This window comes from Bufo bufo, chromosome 8 (genome assembly GCF_905171765.1).
Source record: "Bufo bufo chromosome 8, aBufBuf1.1, whole genome shotgun sequence".
Taxonomy (NCBI): Eukaryota; Metazoa; Chordata; class Amphibia; order Anura; family Bufonidae; genus Bufo; species Bufo bufo.
Window position 1 is genome coordinate 172099315 of NC_053396.1, and position 18758 is coordinate 172118072.

The window sequence follows — 18758 nt, forward strand, 5'->3', positions numbered from 1 at the left end:
GACAGGGTGTGCAGGAGGATGGGGCTGCCCTGTGTGACAGGGTGTGCGGGAGGATGGGGCTGCCTGTGTGACTGGGTGTGCAGGAGGATGGGGCTGCCTGTGTGACAGGGTGTGCGGGAGGATCGGGGCTGCACTGTGTGACTGGGTGTGCGGGAGGATGGGGCTGCCTGTGTGACAGGGTGTGCGGGAGGATGGGGCTGCCTGTGTGACAGGGTGTGCGGGAGGATGGGGCTGCCTGTGTGACAGGGTGTGCAGGAGGATGGGGCTGCACTGTGTGACTGGGTGTGCGGGAGGATGGGGCTGCCTGTGTCCTAGACTGTGTGACAGGGTGTGCAGGAGGATGGGGATGTCGGTGGTCTGCACTGTGTGACTGGGTGTGCGGGAGGATGGGGCTGCCTGTGTCCTAGACTGTGTGACAGGGAGTGCAGGAGGATGGGGATGTCGGTGGTCTGCACTGTGTGACAGGGTGTGCGGGAGGATGGGGCTGCCCTGTGTGACAGGGTGTGCAGGAGGATGGGGCTGCCCTGTGTGACAGGGTGTGCGGGAGGATGGGGCTGCCTGTGTGACTTTTAAAGGGAGTCTGTCACCAAAATATGACGTTATACGCCACTTACATGGCGCTCTAGCACACCCATCCATGATTCAAATGGTACCTATGTAATTTTCTTCTGACTTTCACCAGCAGGAAAAACGCTGTTTAATCCATATGCAAATGAGGGCTCTCAGGTGCCCAGGGGCAGGGGCAGCATTCAGTGTGTAGGAGCCCAGGCTGCTCTGCCTTCTTTTTACATTACTCCTCCCCAGCCTCTTCCTTGGTCCGCCCTGCAATTCCCTTGCGTCATCCACAGGACCGGACGATATCCCGCTCGTGCATCGCGGGCGCTGGCATGCACACTGTGAGTCCCATTGTGGGCACGGCATCGCTACATGTAGTGTGCATGCGCCGGCCTCCAGTCCTTTTGTTTGCTTCTGGTCCGCCCCCAGTCACTGGTTTCATGCTGGTGCATGCGCACTACATGTAGCGATGCCATGCCCACAATGGGCATCACAGCATGCCGGCGGTGCACTGTGGATGACGCAAGGGACTTGCAGGGCGGGGCGAGGAAGAGGCTGGGGAGGAGTAATGTAAAAAGAAGGCAGAGCAGCCTTGGCACCTACACACCGAACACCACCCCTGGGCACCTACACACCGAACACCGCCCCTGGGCACCTGCAAGCTCTAATTTGCATATGGATTAAACTGCGTTTTTCCTGCTGGTGAAAGTCAGAAGAAAATTAAAAAGGTACCATTTGAATCATGGATAGGTGTGCTAGAGAGCCATGTAACTGGTGTATAACGTCATATGTTGGTGAGAGACTCCCTTTAACCCCTTAGGGATGCATGACGTACAGGTACGGCATGTTTCCCGAATCCTTAAGGACCCATGACGTACCGATACGTCATGGCTTTAAAAAGCTATTGCGGTGCCGCGGGGGTTAATCGGAACGGGATGCCCGCTGAAATCATTCAGCGGGCATCCTGTCACAACGCCGGGGGGGGTCATGTGACCCCCCGTATCGGCGATCGCCGCAAACCGCAGGTCAATTCAGACCTGTGGTTTGCAGCGCTTTCTGCAGTTTCTGATCGGACCGCGGGGATCAGAAACTTTAAAATGCCCAAAATTTAGATTTTTTGTAGGTTGCGGGCGGTGCGGCAGGCGGGATCGCGATCGCCCGCCCACCTCCTCTTGAATATTCACTGGTGTCCAGTGGGTATACCAGAGTGTCAGCACATTGCTGACACTCTGGTATAAACGGCTGACATCTGTGCTGTATGGAAAAGGTTAACAGTCAGGGAGCTCCCTCCCTCTCCCATCGGGGGGGCTGCTGTGCCTTTGCAGCCCCCAGACAGGATGGGGTCACAGAGGGAGGGAGCTCCCCTCCTTACCCTTCCCAGTCTGCTCAGTTGTGGCAGACGGGGAAGGTTCCCATGGCAACAGGACGCCTTCTCAGGCATCCTGCTGTCCATGGTGCTGAACAGATCTGTGCTAAAGGCATAGATCTGTTCAGACAAAGTGTAAGTAAAATACAGTACAATACACTATATAGTGTACTGTACTGTACTGTAAAATACAGACCTCAGACCCACTGGATCTTCAAGAACCAAGTGGGTCTGGGTCAAAAAAAAGTGAAAAAAGTAAAGATAAAAAAACACATTTATCACTGAATAAAAAATAAAATACACTACACATATTAGGTATCGCCGCGTCCGTAACGACCTGATCTATAAAGCGGTCATGTTACTTTCCCCGCACGGTGAACACCATAAAAAAAAAAAAAAAACTATGAGAAATTGAAATTTTGTCCACCTTACTTCCCAAAAAAGGTAATAAAAGTGATCAAAAAAGTCACATGTACACCAAAATAGTACCAATCAAACCGTCATCTCATCCCGCAAAAATGATACTCTACCCAAGATAATCGCCCAAACACTGAAAAAAACTATGGCTCTTAGACTATAGAAACACTAAAACATGATTTTTTTTGTTTCAAAAATGAAATCATTGTGTAAAACTTACATAAATAAAAAAAATTGTATACATATTAGGTATCGCCGCGTCCGTGACAACCTGCTCTATAAACATAGCACATGATCTAACCTGTCAGATGAAAGTTGTAAATTACAAAAAAAAAAACGGTGCCAAAAAAGCTATTTCTTGTTATCTTGCCTCACAAAAAGTGTAATATAGAGCAACCAAAAATCATATGTACCCTAAACTAGTACCAACAAAACTGCCACCCTATCCTGTAGTTTCTAAAATGGGGTCACTTTTTTGGAGTTTCTACTCTAGGGGTGCATCAGGGGGGCTTCAAATGGGACATGGTGTCCAATAAAACCAGTCCAGCAAAATCTGCCTTCCAGAAACTTTCCTTCTGCGCCCTGCCGTGTGCCCGTACAGCAGTTTTTACGACCACATATGGGGTGTTTCTGTAAACTACAGAATCAGGGCCATGAATAATGAGTTTTGTTTGGCTGTTAACCCTTGCTTTGTAACTGGGAAAAAAATATTAAAATGGAAAATCTGCCAAAAAAGTGAAATTTTGAAATTTTATCTCTATTTTCCATAAAATCTTGTGCAACAACTATAGGGTTAACAAAGTTAGTAAAATCAGTTTTGAATACCTTGAGGGGTGTAGTTTCTTAGATGGGGTCAATTTTATAGAGTTTCTACTCTAGGGGTGCATCAGGGGGGCTTCAAATGGGACATGGTGTAAAAAAAAAACAGTCCAATCTGCCTTCCAAAAACCATACTCGCACCTTTCCCTCTACGCCCTACTGTGTGCCCGTACAGTAGTTTACGGCCACATATGGGGTGTTTCTGCAAACTACAGAATTGGGGCAATAAATATAGCATTTTGTTTGGCTGTTAACCCTTGCTTTGTTACTGGAAAAAAATGATTAAAATGGAAAATTTGCCCAAAAATCGAAATTTTGAAATTTTAGCACCATTTGCCATTAACTCTTGTGGAACACCTAAAGGGTTAACGACGTTTGTAAAATCTGTTTTGAATACCTTGAGGGGTGTAGTTTCTAGAATTGGGTAATTTTTGGGTGGTTTCTATTATGTAAGCCTCACAAAATGACTTCAGACCTGAACTGGTCCCTAAAAAGTGGGTTTTTGAAAATTTCTGAAAAATTTCAAGATTTGCTTCTAAACTTGTAACATCCCCCAAAAATAAAATATCATTCCCAAATTGATCCAAACATGAAGTAGACATATGGGGAATGTAAAGTAATAACTATTTTTGTAGGTATTACTATGTATTATAGAAGTAGAGAAATTGAAACTTGGAAATTTGCAATTATTTTAATTTTGTTGGTAAATTTGGTAAATTTGGTATTTTTTTATAAATAAAAATTATTATTTTTTTACTTCATTTTACCAGTGTCATGAAGTACAATATGTGACGAAAAAACAATCTCAGAATGGCCTGGATAAGTCAAAGCGTTTTAAAGTTATCAGCACTTAAAGTGACACTGGTCAGATTTGCAAAAAATGGCCAAGTCCTTAAGGTAAAATAAGGCTGTGTCCTTAAGGGGTTAAGGTGTTGCAGATGTACAATTCAAAAGCATACCCAGATGTGGCATTTTTAGTGCTCCTGACTCCAAGTCATGTCTATGGGCCCTGATTGCGCCGCTAAACTTTGTCACATCTCACTCCGTTACATAACGTTATATCCTATCCACAGGATAGGGTATAACTATTAGATCAGTGGGGGTCCTTCTGCTGGGACCCCATCTATCACGAGAATGGGGGCCCCGTGCTATTCCCTGAAACGAACGGAGCGGTAGGACCCACACCGATCTAATAGTTATACTGAATGTAACTGGAATACCCCTTTAAGCTGCGGCGTCATCAGCCAGCTAAAGCCCCAATGTCAGCTTAGGGTTGTCTGACCACCCCTTTAAGCACATGAACAGACAATGTCACAGGAGCTACTTCCTCCTCTGTGCAGGTGCTGAAGGTGTACAGGACATTCTGTTGCCTGTATCTTTGTGTGCGCTGAATGCTTTCAGCACTTGCACAGAGGAGGACGCTGCTCGGTACGAAAATTATTGGTACTACTGCAAATTCGAATCACATTAGTATGACCACTTCCTATTTTGATGTCAGCAGCGTGTAGCTCATGAAGAAAGTCAAGTGTCTTGAGCCAAAATGAACCAGGGGGCTACCAGATGTGTGTCTAAAAGAATAGTTCAGCGAACCCTACTGTGTATGGGGCTCCAGACGGACGGTCACTGCACCTCTGCTAACAAAGTTGCATCGGAAGACAAGCCTTCAATTTTCGCTGCAGCATTGGCATTGGACCTCCGTTGATGGACAAAGGGTTGTCTTCTCCAATGAGTCACTTTTTCTGCTTCATAGAACGGATGGACGTTGGCGTGTCAGGCGAGAAACATCAGAGAACAAACAGCCTGCAACCATTGCTGGAAGAACACAAGCCGGTGGTGGCAGTGTTATGGTCAGGGGAATGTTTTCGTGGAATTCTCTGGACCCACTGATCCATGTGGTACACTCATTTGGGTATGAATCTATCCTTTTTATATATATATATATATATATAAATCTTTATTTAAAAAAAAAATTCTTCATACAAAAAAAACATTATACAATCTATAGAATGCATAACATTATATTACCCCCCCCCCCCCCATTCATTATCTGCTCCCGAGGAGAAAAAAATAAATAAAAAATCCTCCTGTCTCTAACCCCTCTCCTGCGCCCACCTCCCTCGGCCCAACCTATACCACCCATCATCTCATGGGGGGAACAAATCTATGTTTTTTTTTTAATATTTGCCAGGTGAAATTCCTCTCTAGCAAGTGAAATTCTAGTAATCTTCTCCCATTCCCTAACCGTCGGAGCCACACTGCCTCTTCAATGTCCAACAATACATTTCCTTGCTTGAAAAAGGAGTTTGGAAGCGATTTCCCGATGTTGTGGGGTATCCATTTTATCCATCACCCCCAGTATACATGTCTCAAATTACCGATGGTATTGCTCTATTCTGTCATTAACCTTTCCCCAGAACTCTTGAATCTTTATGCATGTCCAGAGTATGTGGACATCATCCACCCCTTCCTTCCCACATTTTAGGCAGCTAAACACTTTAGTTTTATAACACTTCTTTAATATCTTAGGGGAGTAATAAAGGCGGTATAATATATTGAATTGGGTAATCCTATGGGAAAAGTTTTTTGAAACTCTATTTTTTTTCTTTTATGGCCAATCCCCAAAACTCTTCTTGCTGGGGGTTTATAACGTCTTTCCATTTATTCATTAAACTAATGACTGCTTTCTTCTTGGTCTTTTGATGTAATAAACATTGATACATTTTAGAAATTAATTTTCCCCCTGCTGTTACCGTATTTTTCGCCCTATAAGACGCACCGGCCCATAAGACGCACCTAGGTTTTCGAGGAGGAAAATAATTAAAAAAATTTTTTTAACCAATAGGTGTGCTTTTGGTGGGTTTTAAACTAATTGTGGTCTGTGGATGGTGCACTGTTATGGGGGATCTGTGGATGGTGCACTGTTATGGGGGATCTGTGGGTGACGCACTGTTATGGAGGATCTGTGGGTGACGCACTGTTATGGAGGATCTGTGGGTGACACTTATGGGGGATCTGTGGGTGACACTTATGGGGGATCTGTGGGTGGCTCTTATTGGGGTCTCTGGATGGTACTGTTATGGGGATCTGTGTATGACAGTTATGGGGGGGATCTGTGGATGACACATATATAGCATCTTATGCTATGTGGCATCCACAGATCCCCTCCATAAGTGTCCCTGTAGTGAATGACCCTCAATACCAGGGTGGGGGTCGCATCTGCTTTTATAATGACAGCAGGGCCCGTGCAGTTACTGTATTCTACTACACGGGCCCCGCTCACTGTATAATCGTATCTGTAATAGTTAATTATGTATATACCGGTAATCGCATAATCAGCGCTACTTACAACTACAAGCGCTCGGTAGGTAGCAGAGAGGAGGGAGGAGGCAGGCCGGGAGGACGGGCGCTGGCAGCGTGAGTCACTACGTCATGCACCCACGCCGCCTGCTTCATTCATAAAGTGGTGATGTAGTGAGTGACTCGCCGCCCGCCCGTCCTGCCTCCTCCCTCCTCTCTGCTACCTACCGAGCGCTTGTAGTTGTAAGTAGCGCTGATTATGCGATTACCGGTATATACATAATTAACTATTACAGAATACAGATACGATTATACAGTGAGCGGGGCCCGTGTAGTAGAATACAGTCACTGCATGAGCCCCGTTGTCATTATAAAAGCAGATGCCGGCCCCCAGCCCCTCCTCCCTCACAGCTGATACACCCGCCGCGCGGCATCGCGGTAGCACTCCACAAACTTTACGCAGGCCTTTGGGGAGGGAGGGGGGCGCCACATATTTTCTTTTTAGGACCCGTTTCGTGACCCCCTTCCAACACCCCTCAGCCCGCGACCTCTATCCGCTACTATCCCAGCCTGCTGACAACAGACCTCCAGATCTCCAAACGAAGGGAAGGATACAAAGCCCAACCACACGTATTCACAGAGAAGAGGGGGAGGCATGAAATCACTCACGGACCACCAGTCAGCTCAGCCCGCTCTCCTACTGTTCCGATCCTGCAGTCAACTCCGGTCTCACTTGTTGTTCGCCTCTCACACCCCTCGAGGACAGGACTGCCAAATGATCCCAGCGGCGGGTCAGCGGTGTATCAGCGTGTCAGAGCGGCAGGCGGGGGTGGCGAGAGCAAGCAGCGGCAGAGGCAGCCTCGCTTGGAGCTCGGCGTCACATCAGGCTGGGGGCTCCATGGCTGGGAGGGAGATCGAGCATCACCTACGTGCACACACCCACATGCCCTTCTCCCAAGTTCTGGGTATGAATCTATCCTTGCAGATCACGTACACCCACACATGCTGATTGCCTTCCCTGGGGCGGATGGGATCTTCCAGAAAGACAATTCTACATGTGACGCGGCTAGAAAAGTTCAACATTGGTTGGAAGAGCATGACCAAGGCTTCCATGTACTACCCTGGTTCCCTAATTACCCATACATAAACCCAATTGAGCATCTGTGGGATCACCTCGATTGTCGTGTTCACTCTATGGATCCTCCTCCACACCCCTTCAGCAGCTATAGATGCACTGCAGTCAGCATGGCTCCAGATACCTGTGACAACCTACCAGGACCTTATTGAGTCACTCCCAGCCCGTCTAGCTGCTGTCTGTGTCGCCCACTGTGGTTACTCTGGATATTAGGTGGTGGTCACAATAATGTGACTTGACTTTATACTTACTCTATATACTTAACAAATAGAGGAAACAAAAAAAATTCCGGGAGTGCTTCTTTAACTTTACACTACAAAAGGGATATTTGGCTTTCGGGTGAAATTTATGTAAAATGTAAAAAGTTCACGCTACAGTGATATTCTACCATGAAAGTAGGGCATTTAAGGGTACTTTTACACTAGCGTTTTTCTTTTCCGCTATTGAGTTCCGTCATAGGGGCTCAATACCGGAAAAAAACTGATCAGTTTTATCCCCATGCATTCTGAATGAAGAGCAATCCGTTCCGTATGCATCAGGAGGCATCAGTTCAGTCCCTCTTATGTTTTTTGGCCGGAGAAAATACCACAGCATGCTGCAGTTTTCTCTCCGGCCAAAAATCCTGAACACTTGCCGGATCTGGCATTAATTTCCATTGAAATGTATTAGTGCCAGATCTGGCATTAAAATTGCTGCATTGACGGATCCGTTCTTCCGGTCCGCGCATGCGCAGACCTTTAAATCTGTGGGGAAAAAAATACTCGATCCTTTTTTCCCGGATGACAACCGGAAAGACGGATCCAGTATTGCAATGCATTTGTCAGACGGATCCGGATCCATCCGACTAATGCATCAGTTTGTGTCCGGATTGCCGTATCCGGCAGTTCCGGCGACGGAACTGCCTGCCGGAATCCTCTGCCACAAGTGTGAAAGAGCCCTAAGTAGAAGCATGCAATGGTGATTTCTTCATCTCAAACTATTTATTGTAACAAAAGCCAACCCCAGTGGTGGGTATACCCCCACAAAAAATTTCAGTGTCTCAATAATTTGTCATGTGGCCTTGAGAATCAATTACAGCTTGATGACGACGTCTCATGCTGTTCACAAGTTGACATATGGTCGGCTGAGGCATGGCATCCCACTCTTCTTGAAGGGCGGCCCTCAGGTCATTGAGGTTCTGGGGTACAGAGTTATGAGCCTATACACGACGACTCAGCTGATCCCATAGATTTTCAATAGGATTCAGGTCTGGAGAAAGTGCAGGCCACTCTATTTGAGGTCACCCAGTCTCCAGCAGCCGTTCCCTAATGATGCGACCTCGATGAGCTGGAACATTGTTGTTCATGCGAAGGCACAATGACTGGATTAATGATGTTCTTCAAGTAGTATGGGCTTGTCACTGTACCATTCACAAAGTGTAGGGCAGTTCTGTATTGACTAGACCCATCTGCCCACACTGTAACACCACCACCACCAAAGGCAAAAAATGGCTGATGCATACCGCTCTCCTTGATGTCTCCAACATCGTTGTCTGCCATAATTTCTGGTCTGCGTGAACCAAATTTCATCAGTGAACCGCACTGAGGCCCACTGGTCCCTCATCCAGCATAGATGCTCCCTGGCCTATGCAAGACAATAACACCTGTGCCTGGTGGTGTGGTCAGGTATCCTTGCAGGTCGTCTAGCACGCAGACCACACTGATGTAAACTGTTTCAAATGGTCTGACGTGACACTTGGGTGCCTTTCACCTTCCTTAAATGTGCCTGGAGTTGTAGGGCATTCATCATCCGGTTCCACAGGGCATTGTTTACAATGAAGCGGTCATCAGTGTGGGATGTGGACAAAGGATGTCCACTTCTATGCCTTTCTGTGACTCTTCCAGTCACTCTGTATCTCTGTTGCAACTTGCTGATGACGCTCTGTGACACTCTAATCTCAGTGGCCACTTCTGTCTGAGAACATCCTACTTGAAGCCTCAATATGTTGTTCAATTGTTAGGTTTCTTCTTGGTCACATGATGTCAAAATGTAAACAGCATGATGAGGAGGACCATTTAAATACTGATTCTAATTGAACCAGGAAATTTATTGGGCGATTCATGGATTAAACACCTGTTGTGAATTGCCGTTACGCGCCTTGTTAGAGAACAGCAAGTTGTGCAAAAAGTACCGAAACATTGAACAGTTGGACTTGTGCATTCAAAACTTACGAGAAGGTCACATTAAGTTCACCTGTAAAGGTTGGATTGCATTTTAGGTTTGTTCTGAAATTTCACCCACAAGCCAAATATCCCTAATTTTTTGTGAGTAGTGTATGTCTTTGCAGGGGATTTGGAGAAATTAATCTAGATATCACTCTAACGTCAGATTTCTTTAGTTTTATTTTATTATAATATATGGAACAATGACTACAGTGTCACTAGCTCATTACAGGGACCTGATATTCATACTTATCTGCAGCATATCACTAAAGCTTTGTGTTATGACAGTGTAATGAGACTCTGGATGACAGCAGGATAAAACTGATGACTAAATATGTATATTTATCTTTCATGCTTCATGTAAAGTGTAATAAAGACTCGTTCAAAAATGGTGACAAATGTGATTTTGCAAAGGGTAATGGACTGTTAAAGCACAGAAGGGAATGGTTTTAATCCACTAATTGAGCATTAAAGTACATTACTATCAAATAAGGTCAGATACTCTCTCAGTCCTGTAGGGCTTTCTGGGAGAAAACAGTCTTTAACACCGACATCAAGAAAAAAAATGACTTGGAACAAGACATCCAAACAGCCTACAACTCAACTGGTACAGTGATGACGGACCTGCAGAAAATATATATTGGCTCAAGCTTGCTTATAGTCAACCATATTTTCTACATTTGTCCTCTTTTCAATATGAACTGCACTGAAGAACACGCTATTGACACCTTTTCCAAAGACTGCATGTAGACTCTATTAGGAGAGTAGTCAAACGATGGCTGAGAACGAAACTGACGCTGGAGTTCAAAGTAATGGAACCGAACCCCTGGACAGGAAAACTGCAATCTTTGATATTCACACATTAGTTCCGGTCACAATCATCTGCATTACGCTCTTTCTTTTGGGGGTGACGGGCAACTTGATAACCATTTTAATCTTTAAGAGGTATAAAGACATGAGGTCCACAGTGAACATGTACCTCTCCAGTATGGCAGTGTCGGACATTCTGATTTTTCTTGGCGTGCCATTCGATTTGTACAGAATTTGGAAATATAGACCTTATATCTTTGGGAACTTTGTCTGCAAGTTTGGGTATTACCTGAGTGAGAGCTGCACCTACTGCACAATTCTTCACATCACCACTGTAAGTGTAGAAAGGTATCTTGCCATTTGTTTCCCCCTTAAAGCCAAAATCATGATCACTAAGAAGAGAGTGAAGATCATCATCATATTCTTGTGGATGTTTGCCTTCATTACTGCCGGACCAATATTGTTTCTGTTTGGAGTAGAACATCCTTCTGGAACTGAACCGGAGGAAACCAAGGAATGCACTACCATGGAACATGCCAAAATTGGCCTTCTTTCTACTATGACCTGGGTGTCAACCATTTATTTTTTCATTCCTGTCTGCTTTCTGGTATTGCTTTATGGTCTAATCTGTAGGAAGCTTTGGAAGAACAAGCATGGAATACAGGTTCCTACTGCGGCCAATAGAGGGAAGCAACACAAGCAGACAGTCAAAATGTTGGGTAAGTCACCTGCAAATACATTGTTTCATTGTCCTTTTAGACTTATTGTCAGTGGTTCCCACTATGTATTTTGGATTTATAAACTGCATATACTGTACCATGGAGATGTCAAGACAGGTAGTACTGGTGCTGGTGACAATCATTAAAGTGTAATTTTTAAATGCCAAAAGGGGTTCTCCACCATGTGAAGACATTTTGGATCATTTCCCTCCAGTATGTTTACCTGCTCCCCACTGCTTGGTTCTAGCTCCTTCCACTGGGTCAACTGGGCCATGTGATGCACATCAGTAGGTACAGTAGCTAATACAAGGTAAGTGCAGCTCTCACTCAGGTAATACCCAAGATATTCGTTGGCTGCAGTGGCACACATGACTCCTAACCACATGAGTAGTTGACAAGTGGAGAACAGACCATGGTGAACGGAAGAAGCCAGGTAAGGCAAGTTTTAGACTAGTGCTAGATATCTGGCAGGGAGCAGCCTGACGGATCTCTCTATAATCCGGCATTGCCAGAAGCTTGAAAGTCTCTGTCCGGCCCCATTAACTATAATGGGGACCGGCGGAGTGCCGGACGCAACCTGGCAAATATGCTGACAATTAGCTGGACGAAAACAGTTTCTGTCCGGCCAATTCTCAGCATATTTGCCGGGTTGTGGCCTGATCTCCGCCGATCCCCTTTATAGTTAATGGGGCTGGCGGGTATCCGGTTCCGTCCAGCAGTGCCGGAACAGCCTGCCGCACATGTCTAATGCAAATGTGAAACAAGCCATGACCTCTGTCTTGCGGCTGCAGTGATCGGAGAGGTGGCTGCGCATGCACGGCCCTCTCCATTCACTTCTACTCGACTAAGCAGTCGTAGGCGCTTCTATTGACATGGGACTTATGTCGGCATGGCAGTCATGTTATTAGAGGCCTCACAGATGGCTGCTCACGGCTAATTGCATGTGCCATCTTAAAGGTACATTTTTTTACATTGTGCCTTTTCAGAATGTTTATTTAGGGTCCATTCACACGCATTTTGCGGAACAGAATTGCGGACCCATTCATTTCTATGGGGCAGCACTTCCGGGTCCGCAATTCCGTTCCCGAAAAAAATAGAACATGTCCTATTCTTGTCCGCAATTGCGGACAAGAATAGGCATATTCTATTAGTACCGGCAATGTGCGATCCGCAAAATGCGGAACGCACATTGCCGCTGTCCGTGTTTTGCGGATCCATGGATCCGCACAACATGTTACGGACGTCTGAATGGAGCCTAAAGGGCATCTGTAAGCAGATTTGTACCTATGAAACTGGCTGACCTGTTACATGTGCGCTTGGCAGCTTCACCACCAAAGACAGGAATAACAAGGTGGTGGAGGTTTACTGTGGCAAATCCACATGACAGGTTCCCTTTAATGTCTGTTCAGTGGATATAGCTCCAACCACTATAGACAGATAGAACCCCCCTTCCCCCTTACAAAGCCAGATATGGGTTAAAGGGGGTAGATCGTTATCCACTCACTTTGTTTTTTAATATGGTAATGTGTGTAGTCTTTTTTTCTTTTGATAATCATAAAAAGAACTCCAAAACCTAAACCCACTGTGAGGGTTCATTATGATGGTCATATTTGATCACATTTCCTCGGTTGTTCTCTGAAGCCCACATAGCAGCCAGCGCTGTAAGGCCTCATGCACACGACAGTGTTTTTTCACTGTCAGTGATTTGGCTTCAGTGGTCCGTGTCCGATTTTGCTTCAGTTGTGTTTCCTTGTGTCTTCCATTTTTTTTGTCTGACAGGGGGAAAAAAGGAAGGTTAATGAAAAGTGTAATTTTATTGCACCAAGGTCTTGTAAAAAAACGGACACGGATGACATACCAGTTGTGCATCCGTTTTTTTTGACGGACCCATTGACTTGAATGGGTCCGTCCTCCGTTTTCCACTGACAAGAATAGGACAGGTTATATTTTTTTGACGGACTGGAATCACGGATCACGGATGCAGAGAAAAAACGGAGGACTATCAGTTTTTTTTCACTGCTTCATAGAAATGAATGGGACCTCCGCTAAACTGTGAAAAATGACGGAACGGACGCGGATGCACACAACGGTCGTGTGCATGAGGCCTAATACGGGAATATTTTATAGTGGACATTTTTTTGTTACAAAAAGAAATAAAGATAAAAGCTTTTCCAGCTTTGTTCTACAACCCGGCCATTGTGTAGATTTCAAGAGTGTCCTGTCCAGAACATGCTGTAACCAGACCATCAAAGACATTCACAGCACAGTGTGTTATGCCAGCCATTAACAGAAGGCAGTGTTAATTTCTGCGGAAACCTTTTCCAATATATTAATAATAGAAAAATATTGTAACACAGCCCGTCATGGGCTGAGACACAAATGTCAGTGAAGGGCGGGGGAGTTCTAGGTGTAATCAGATTTTCAAGTGAGTGAGGCCTAGAGCAATGTTTTTCAACTCCAATCCTTGGGGTCCACCTGACCTGTCATGTTTTCAGGATTTCCTCATGCTTCGAGGTAACAAATTATTTTTTTCTAAAATGGCTGCTGCACATGTTACAAAATGAAGAAGCCCGGGAACGCAATATGACCCATAATGCGGTACAGCTAGCCTGCAGGTAGCCATCCCATGTCACAGCCCTATAAAAAAGCCTCATCCCACACGGTCTCCGCCATTTCACAGTGAGCTGAGCATAGGGAGAGACGCGACAAGTGCTTATGCGCTAGGGATGGTGTTGCTGAAAGCTATTAATATCAGAATATTGGATAGGGAGAGTGCAGGGACATTGTAGGGAGATCATAGGGAGAGTTTTTAGAGACTGTAGGCAGAGCATAGGGATAGTGCAGGGTAAGTGCATCTTGTTGAACTGCTGCCACATTTCCAGTTAATTTATTAGGGCGGTCTAATATATCGCTGCGTTTATCTTTTTCAACTGCTGTAACATTAATAGTTAATCCTTTACATTACTGATACAGTTACTGTACACTATGGCCAACAGACAGTTGCCTGGGCTTTTCAAAGGAACGGCTAGTGGTAAAAATGTTGCTGCAACCAGCACAAGTAGCAGCAGAAGAAGGGGTGGTGGTAGAGCTGCCACTGTCATCCAGTGGTCATGTACTCATGTACTATGCCAGGATTAGCTGAGCGGAGTGGGCTCCTGCTTCTACCTGCAGACTGTCATGCAGCTCAGGACTTACCACAGGTATTCATTCTGTGGGATATTCTCAAATCATGACTAGTGGACCCAGAGGACTGGAGTTGAGGAACATTGGCCTAGAAGACACAAATGAAGGAGAGTCGAGTTTTTGGCAGTTAACTCTTTGTTTATCCATAACTTTTGCTATGTAATGTGGGTATAAGTCATCATTACCTTTAGTGTCTACATCCTATTTTCAACAGTGGCAAACAAAGTATATGTACAGTTGAAACCAGACATTTACATACACTATATAAAAAGACATATGCATGTTTTTCTCAATATATGACAGGAAATCAGAATAAACCCTTCCTGTTTTTGGTCAATTAGGATTACCATAATTATTATTATTTGCCAAATGCCAGAATAATGAGAGAGAAAATGTTTAAGGCATTTTTATTACTTTCTGCAATGTCAAAAGTTTACATACACTAAGATTACTATGCCTTTAAACAATTCTGGACCACCCATATGATGATGTCATGTGTTTGGAGGCTTCTGTTAGGTTTGTTGGCAACATCTGAGTTAATTAGAGACACACCTGTGGATGTATTTAAATGCAGACCTGAAACACACTGCTTCTTTGTGTAGCGTCACGGGAAAGTCTAAAGAAATCAGCCAAGTTATCAGGAAGAGAATTGTGGACTTGCACAAGTCTGGCTCAACCTTGGGTGCAATTTCAAGATACCTGAAGGTGCCTCGTTCATCTGAACAAACAATTATACGCAAGTACAAACAACATGGGAATGTCCAGCCATCATACCACTCAGGTAGGAGACGGGTTCTGTGTCCCAGAGATGAACGTGCTTTAGTCTGACGTGTAGATCAACCCAAGAACAAAAGCAAAAGACCTTGTGAAAATGATGGCGGAAGCTGGTAAGATTGTGTCAATATCTACAGTGAAACGAGTACTATATCAACATGGGCTGAAAGGCCACTCTGCCAGGAAGAAGCCAGTACTGCAAAAGAAACATAAAAACAGCCAGATTAATGTTTGCAAATGCACACAGGAACAAAGACCTACATTTTTTTCCTGTGGTCTGACTAAACTAAAATTGAACTTTTTGGCCATAATGACCATCGTTACATTTGGAGGAAAAAGGGAGAAGCTTGGAAGCCTAAGAACACCATCCCAACTGTGAAACACGGGGGTGGCAGTATCATGTTGTGGGGTTGTTTTGCTGCAGGACGGACTGGTGCACTTCACAAAATAGATGGCATCATGAGGAAAGATGATTATGTGGAAATACTGAAGCAACATCTCAAGACATCAGCCAGGAACATATAGCTTGGGTGGAAATGGGTCTTCCAAATGGATAATGACCCGAAGCATACTGCCAAACTGGTTACAAAGTGGCTTAAGGATAACAAGGTCAATGTTTTGGAGTAGCCATCACAAAGCCCTGATCTCAATCCTATTGAAAATTTATGGGTAAAGCTAAAAAACGCAGGTGCGAGCAAGGCGACCAACAAACATGGCTCAGTTACACCAGTTTTATCAGGAGGAATGGGCCCAAATTCTGCAAACTATTGTCATAAAGTTTAAGGGCAATGGTACCAAATATTAATGAAATGTATGTAAACTTTTGACTTTGCAGAAAGTGATAAAAATGCCTTAAAATATTCTCTCTCTCTCATTATTCTGGCATTTGGCAAATAATAATTATGGTAATCCTAATTGACCAAAAACAGGAAAGCTTTATTCTGGTTTCATGTCAGATATTGAGAAAAACATGCATATGTGTCTTTTTATATAGTGTATGTAAACTTCTGGTTTCAACTGTATGTGTATGTGTGAACATGATTGTGAATGCTGATTCAAATCCACACAAGGGGGGAGATTTATCAGAACTGGTGTAAAGGAAAACTGCCTTAGTTGCCCATTAGTTCCACCTTTCATTTTTCAGAGATTCTTTGAAAAATAAAAATCTAATTGGTTGCTATGAGCAACTAAGCCAGTTTTCCTTTACACCATTTTTTGATAAATCTATTCCAAGGACTTTACAACGCTGCTTCTACCAAACATCAGATGGGGACATGAAGTCAGTAGAATCTTCTTCATGTGGCTATACATTGATCATCAACAACTTATAAACCACCTGCTTAATATTGCGTAGTTCCTTCTCTTACCATCAAAAAATATCTGTCCCATCGAGGCATGGATTTTATGACCTCTAAAGGTGTCCTGTGACCATAGCAGCAGATTATGTAAGTCCTGTAAGTTGTGAGGTGGAGCCTCTATCGATTGGACTTACTTTTCCAGCTCCAAATTTGGAAGCCAAGTTAGCAGCTTGAATTCTGTCATGTTCCTCAAAGAATTCCCGAGCAATGTTTGCAGCATGGTAGGACAACAGCGAATACCACTGCCATGAAGGGGTGTACTTAGTGTGAAGTAGTGTTCAGGGACTTGTAGGTCATAATAACATCCACAAGAATGTCACGACCCAAGGTTTCCCTGCAGAGCGTGGTCCAGTACATCACACTACCCTCGCTGGCTTGTCTCCATCCTACAGTGCATCCTGGTGCCACTTCTTCTCCAGATAAGTGACACATGCACAATCTAATAGAATATGTGATTCACCAGACCAGGCCACCGTCTTCCATTTCTCATGATCCAGTACAGATGCTCACATGCTCTCTCTAGGCAATTTCTGTTGTGTAGAGATGAGATAGCTACAGCTATCAGGGCATGCTGGTAGTTGTCGTTTTTTAACAGCTGGAGGGCCGCAGGTTGGGTATCCCTGATCTAATGCATGCCAGAACACCCCAGAAGACTTGTCGTTTTGGAGATACTCTGACCCAATTATCTAGCCGTCACAACTTGGCCCTTATCAGAGTTGCTCAGATCCTCACTCTTGCCCATTTTCCTGGTTCTAACATCAACTTCAAGAACCGTTCACTAGCTGCTTTATGTAGCCCCCACCTTCATAATATAAACAATGGGGGAGACTTATCAAGGCCGGCACTATCTCCTGCACTGCTGGAAGAATTGCCTAATGTATGATGAGGTGCAGGCCTTGTCATAAATTAGGATCATTTTCCAGCACTGTGCGCTTAAACAGAAATGTGTGGCTTCATTTGCACCAGAAGTAAATAAAGGAGCGAAGGTGGTGTAAAAACCACCACTTGGAACAATTTTTTCAAAAATTGCAAACACGCACTTTTTAACTCCACATTTGTGGTACACACTAATCAATAAATCATTATTCATTAAATGGGTTACCAATATCTGACCAATGGCAGTCCAACTCTCCCACCGATCAGATGTTGAAAGAGGTTGTAGTGCTCAAGTGACATTGGTTACATGGGCTTTGTGCTTTCTGCTCCGTCCAAAGTTTTGTTTCTGTGCCAGCAGCTTCTGAAAACAGCTGATCAGTGAGGGTGCTGGGTGTCAGACCCCCACCGATCTGATATTGATGACATTTATGGCATATCCTATCAATATGTCATATGTTCCAGATTGCAGTCCCCCTTTGAAGCAATCTTTTTATATTATAGACCTAGAAGTATATAATGGCTTTTGTGTTTTTCAGCTGTTGTCGTGTTGTCCTTTGTGTTGTGCTGGCTGCCCTTCCATATTGGCCGGATCTTGTTTGCGTGTGTTGGACTAGGACAAAAAGACATCTATCACCTCGCACAGTACTTAAACCTCATCTCTATGGTTCTCTTTTACCTGGGTGCCTCAATCAACCCCATGCTGTACAACATTATGTCGCAAAAGTACAGGGCTGCCATGACTAAAATCCTCAGTCCAAGGGAAGATCCACAATCTAGGAACATGCCAAGGAGCGAGCTGTCTTCTCTGGAAGGGACAGAGGTCACTTCTTTCATGATGCTCAAGTCCATCGAAACTGAGAAGATTTCTGGGTCACCACTGTTGAAGAGAAGTGTTGCTGTTTTGGATTAACAGCACCAGTTTATACTGATTTGGATTAACAGCACCAGTTTATACTTTTCTTTAAACCTACTTTGATGAGAAGATCATTGGGACCTATCATATAATTCTACAGCCATTCACACTGGAAGATATACAAGTAATGTACCAAGTGGAAACTCTAGGTGTAAGGCTCAATACTACAGAACCCAAGAGACGGCTGTGGGTGACCATCAATGGTCCATGCACATGACTTTGCTGTATACCTTGACCAATGGAGTGGAGAGATATTACCATCTTTTTGTTTGGTTGTGGTGTCCGATAAGGCTCCATGAGAAGTGGAGCCATAGTGGTTGTTACTTTTGAATTTG

At 44.5% G+C, this 18758-nt stretch overlaps 1 protein-coding gene across 1 annotated transcript; it reads left to right on the forward strand.

Moving 5' to 3' along the window:
* Positions 1 to 10565: 10565 nt before the first annotated feature.
* On the forward strand, positions 10566 to 18552 carry LOC120978107 (growth hormone secretagogue receptor type 1-like). Its single transcript, XM_040406336.1, has 2 exons — positions 10566 to 11319; positions 18047 to 18552. The coding sequence occupies exons 1-2, from the start codon at positions 10566 to 10568 to the stop codon at positions 18418 to 18420; spliced, it is 1128 nt and encodes a 375-aa protein (XP_040262270.1). The 3' UTR covers positions 18421 to 18552.
* Positions 18553 to 18758: the final 206 nt, after the last annotated feature.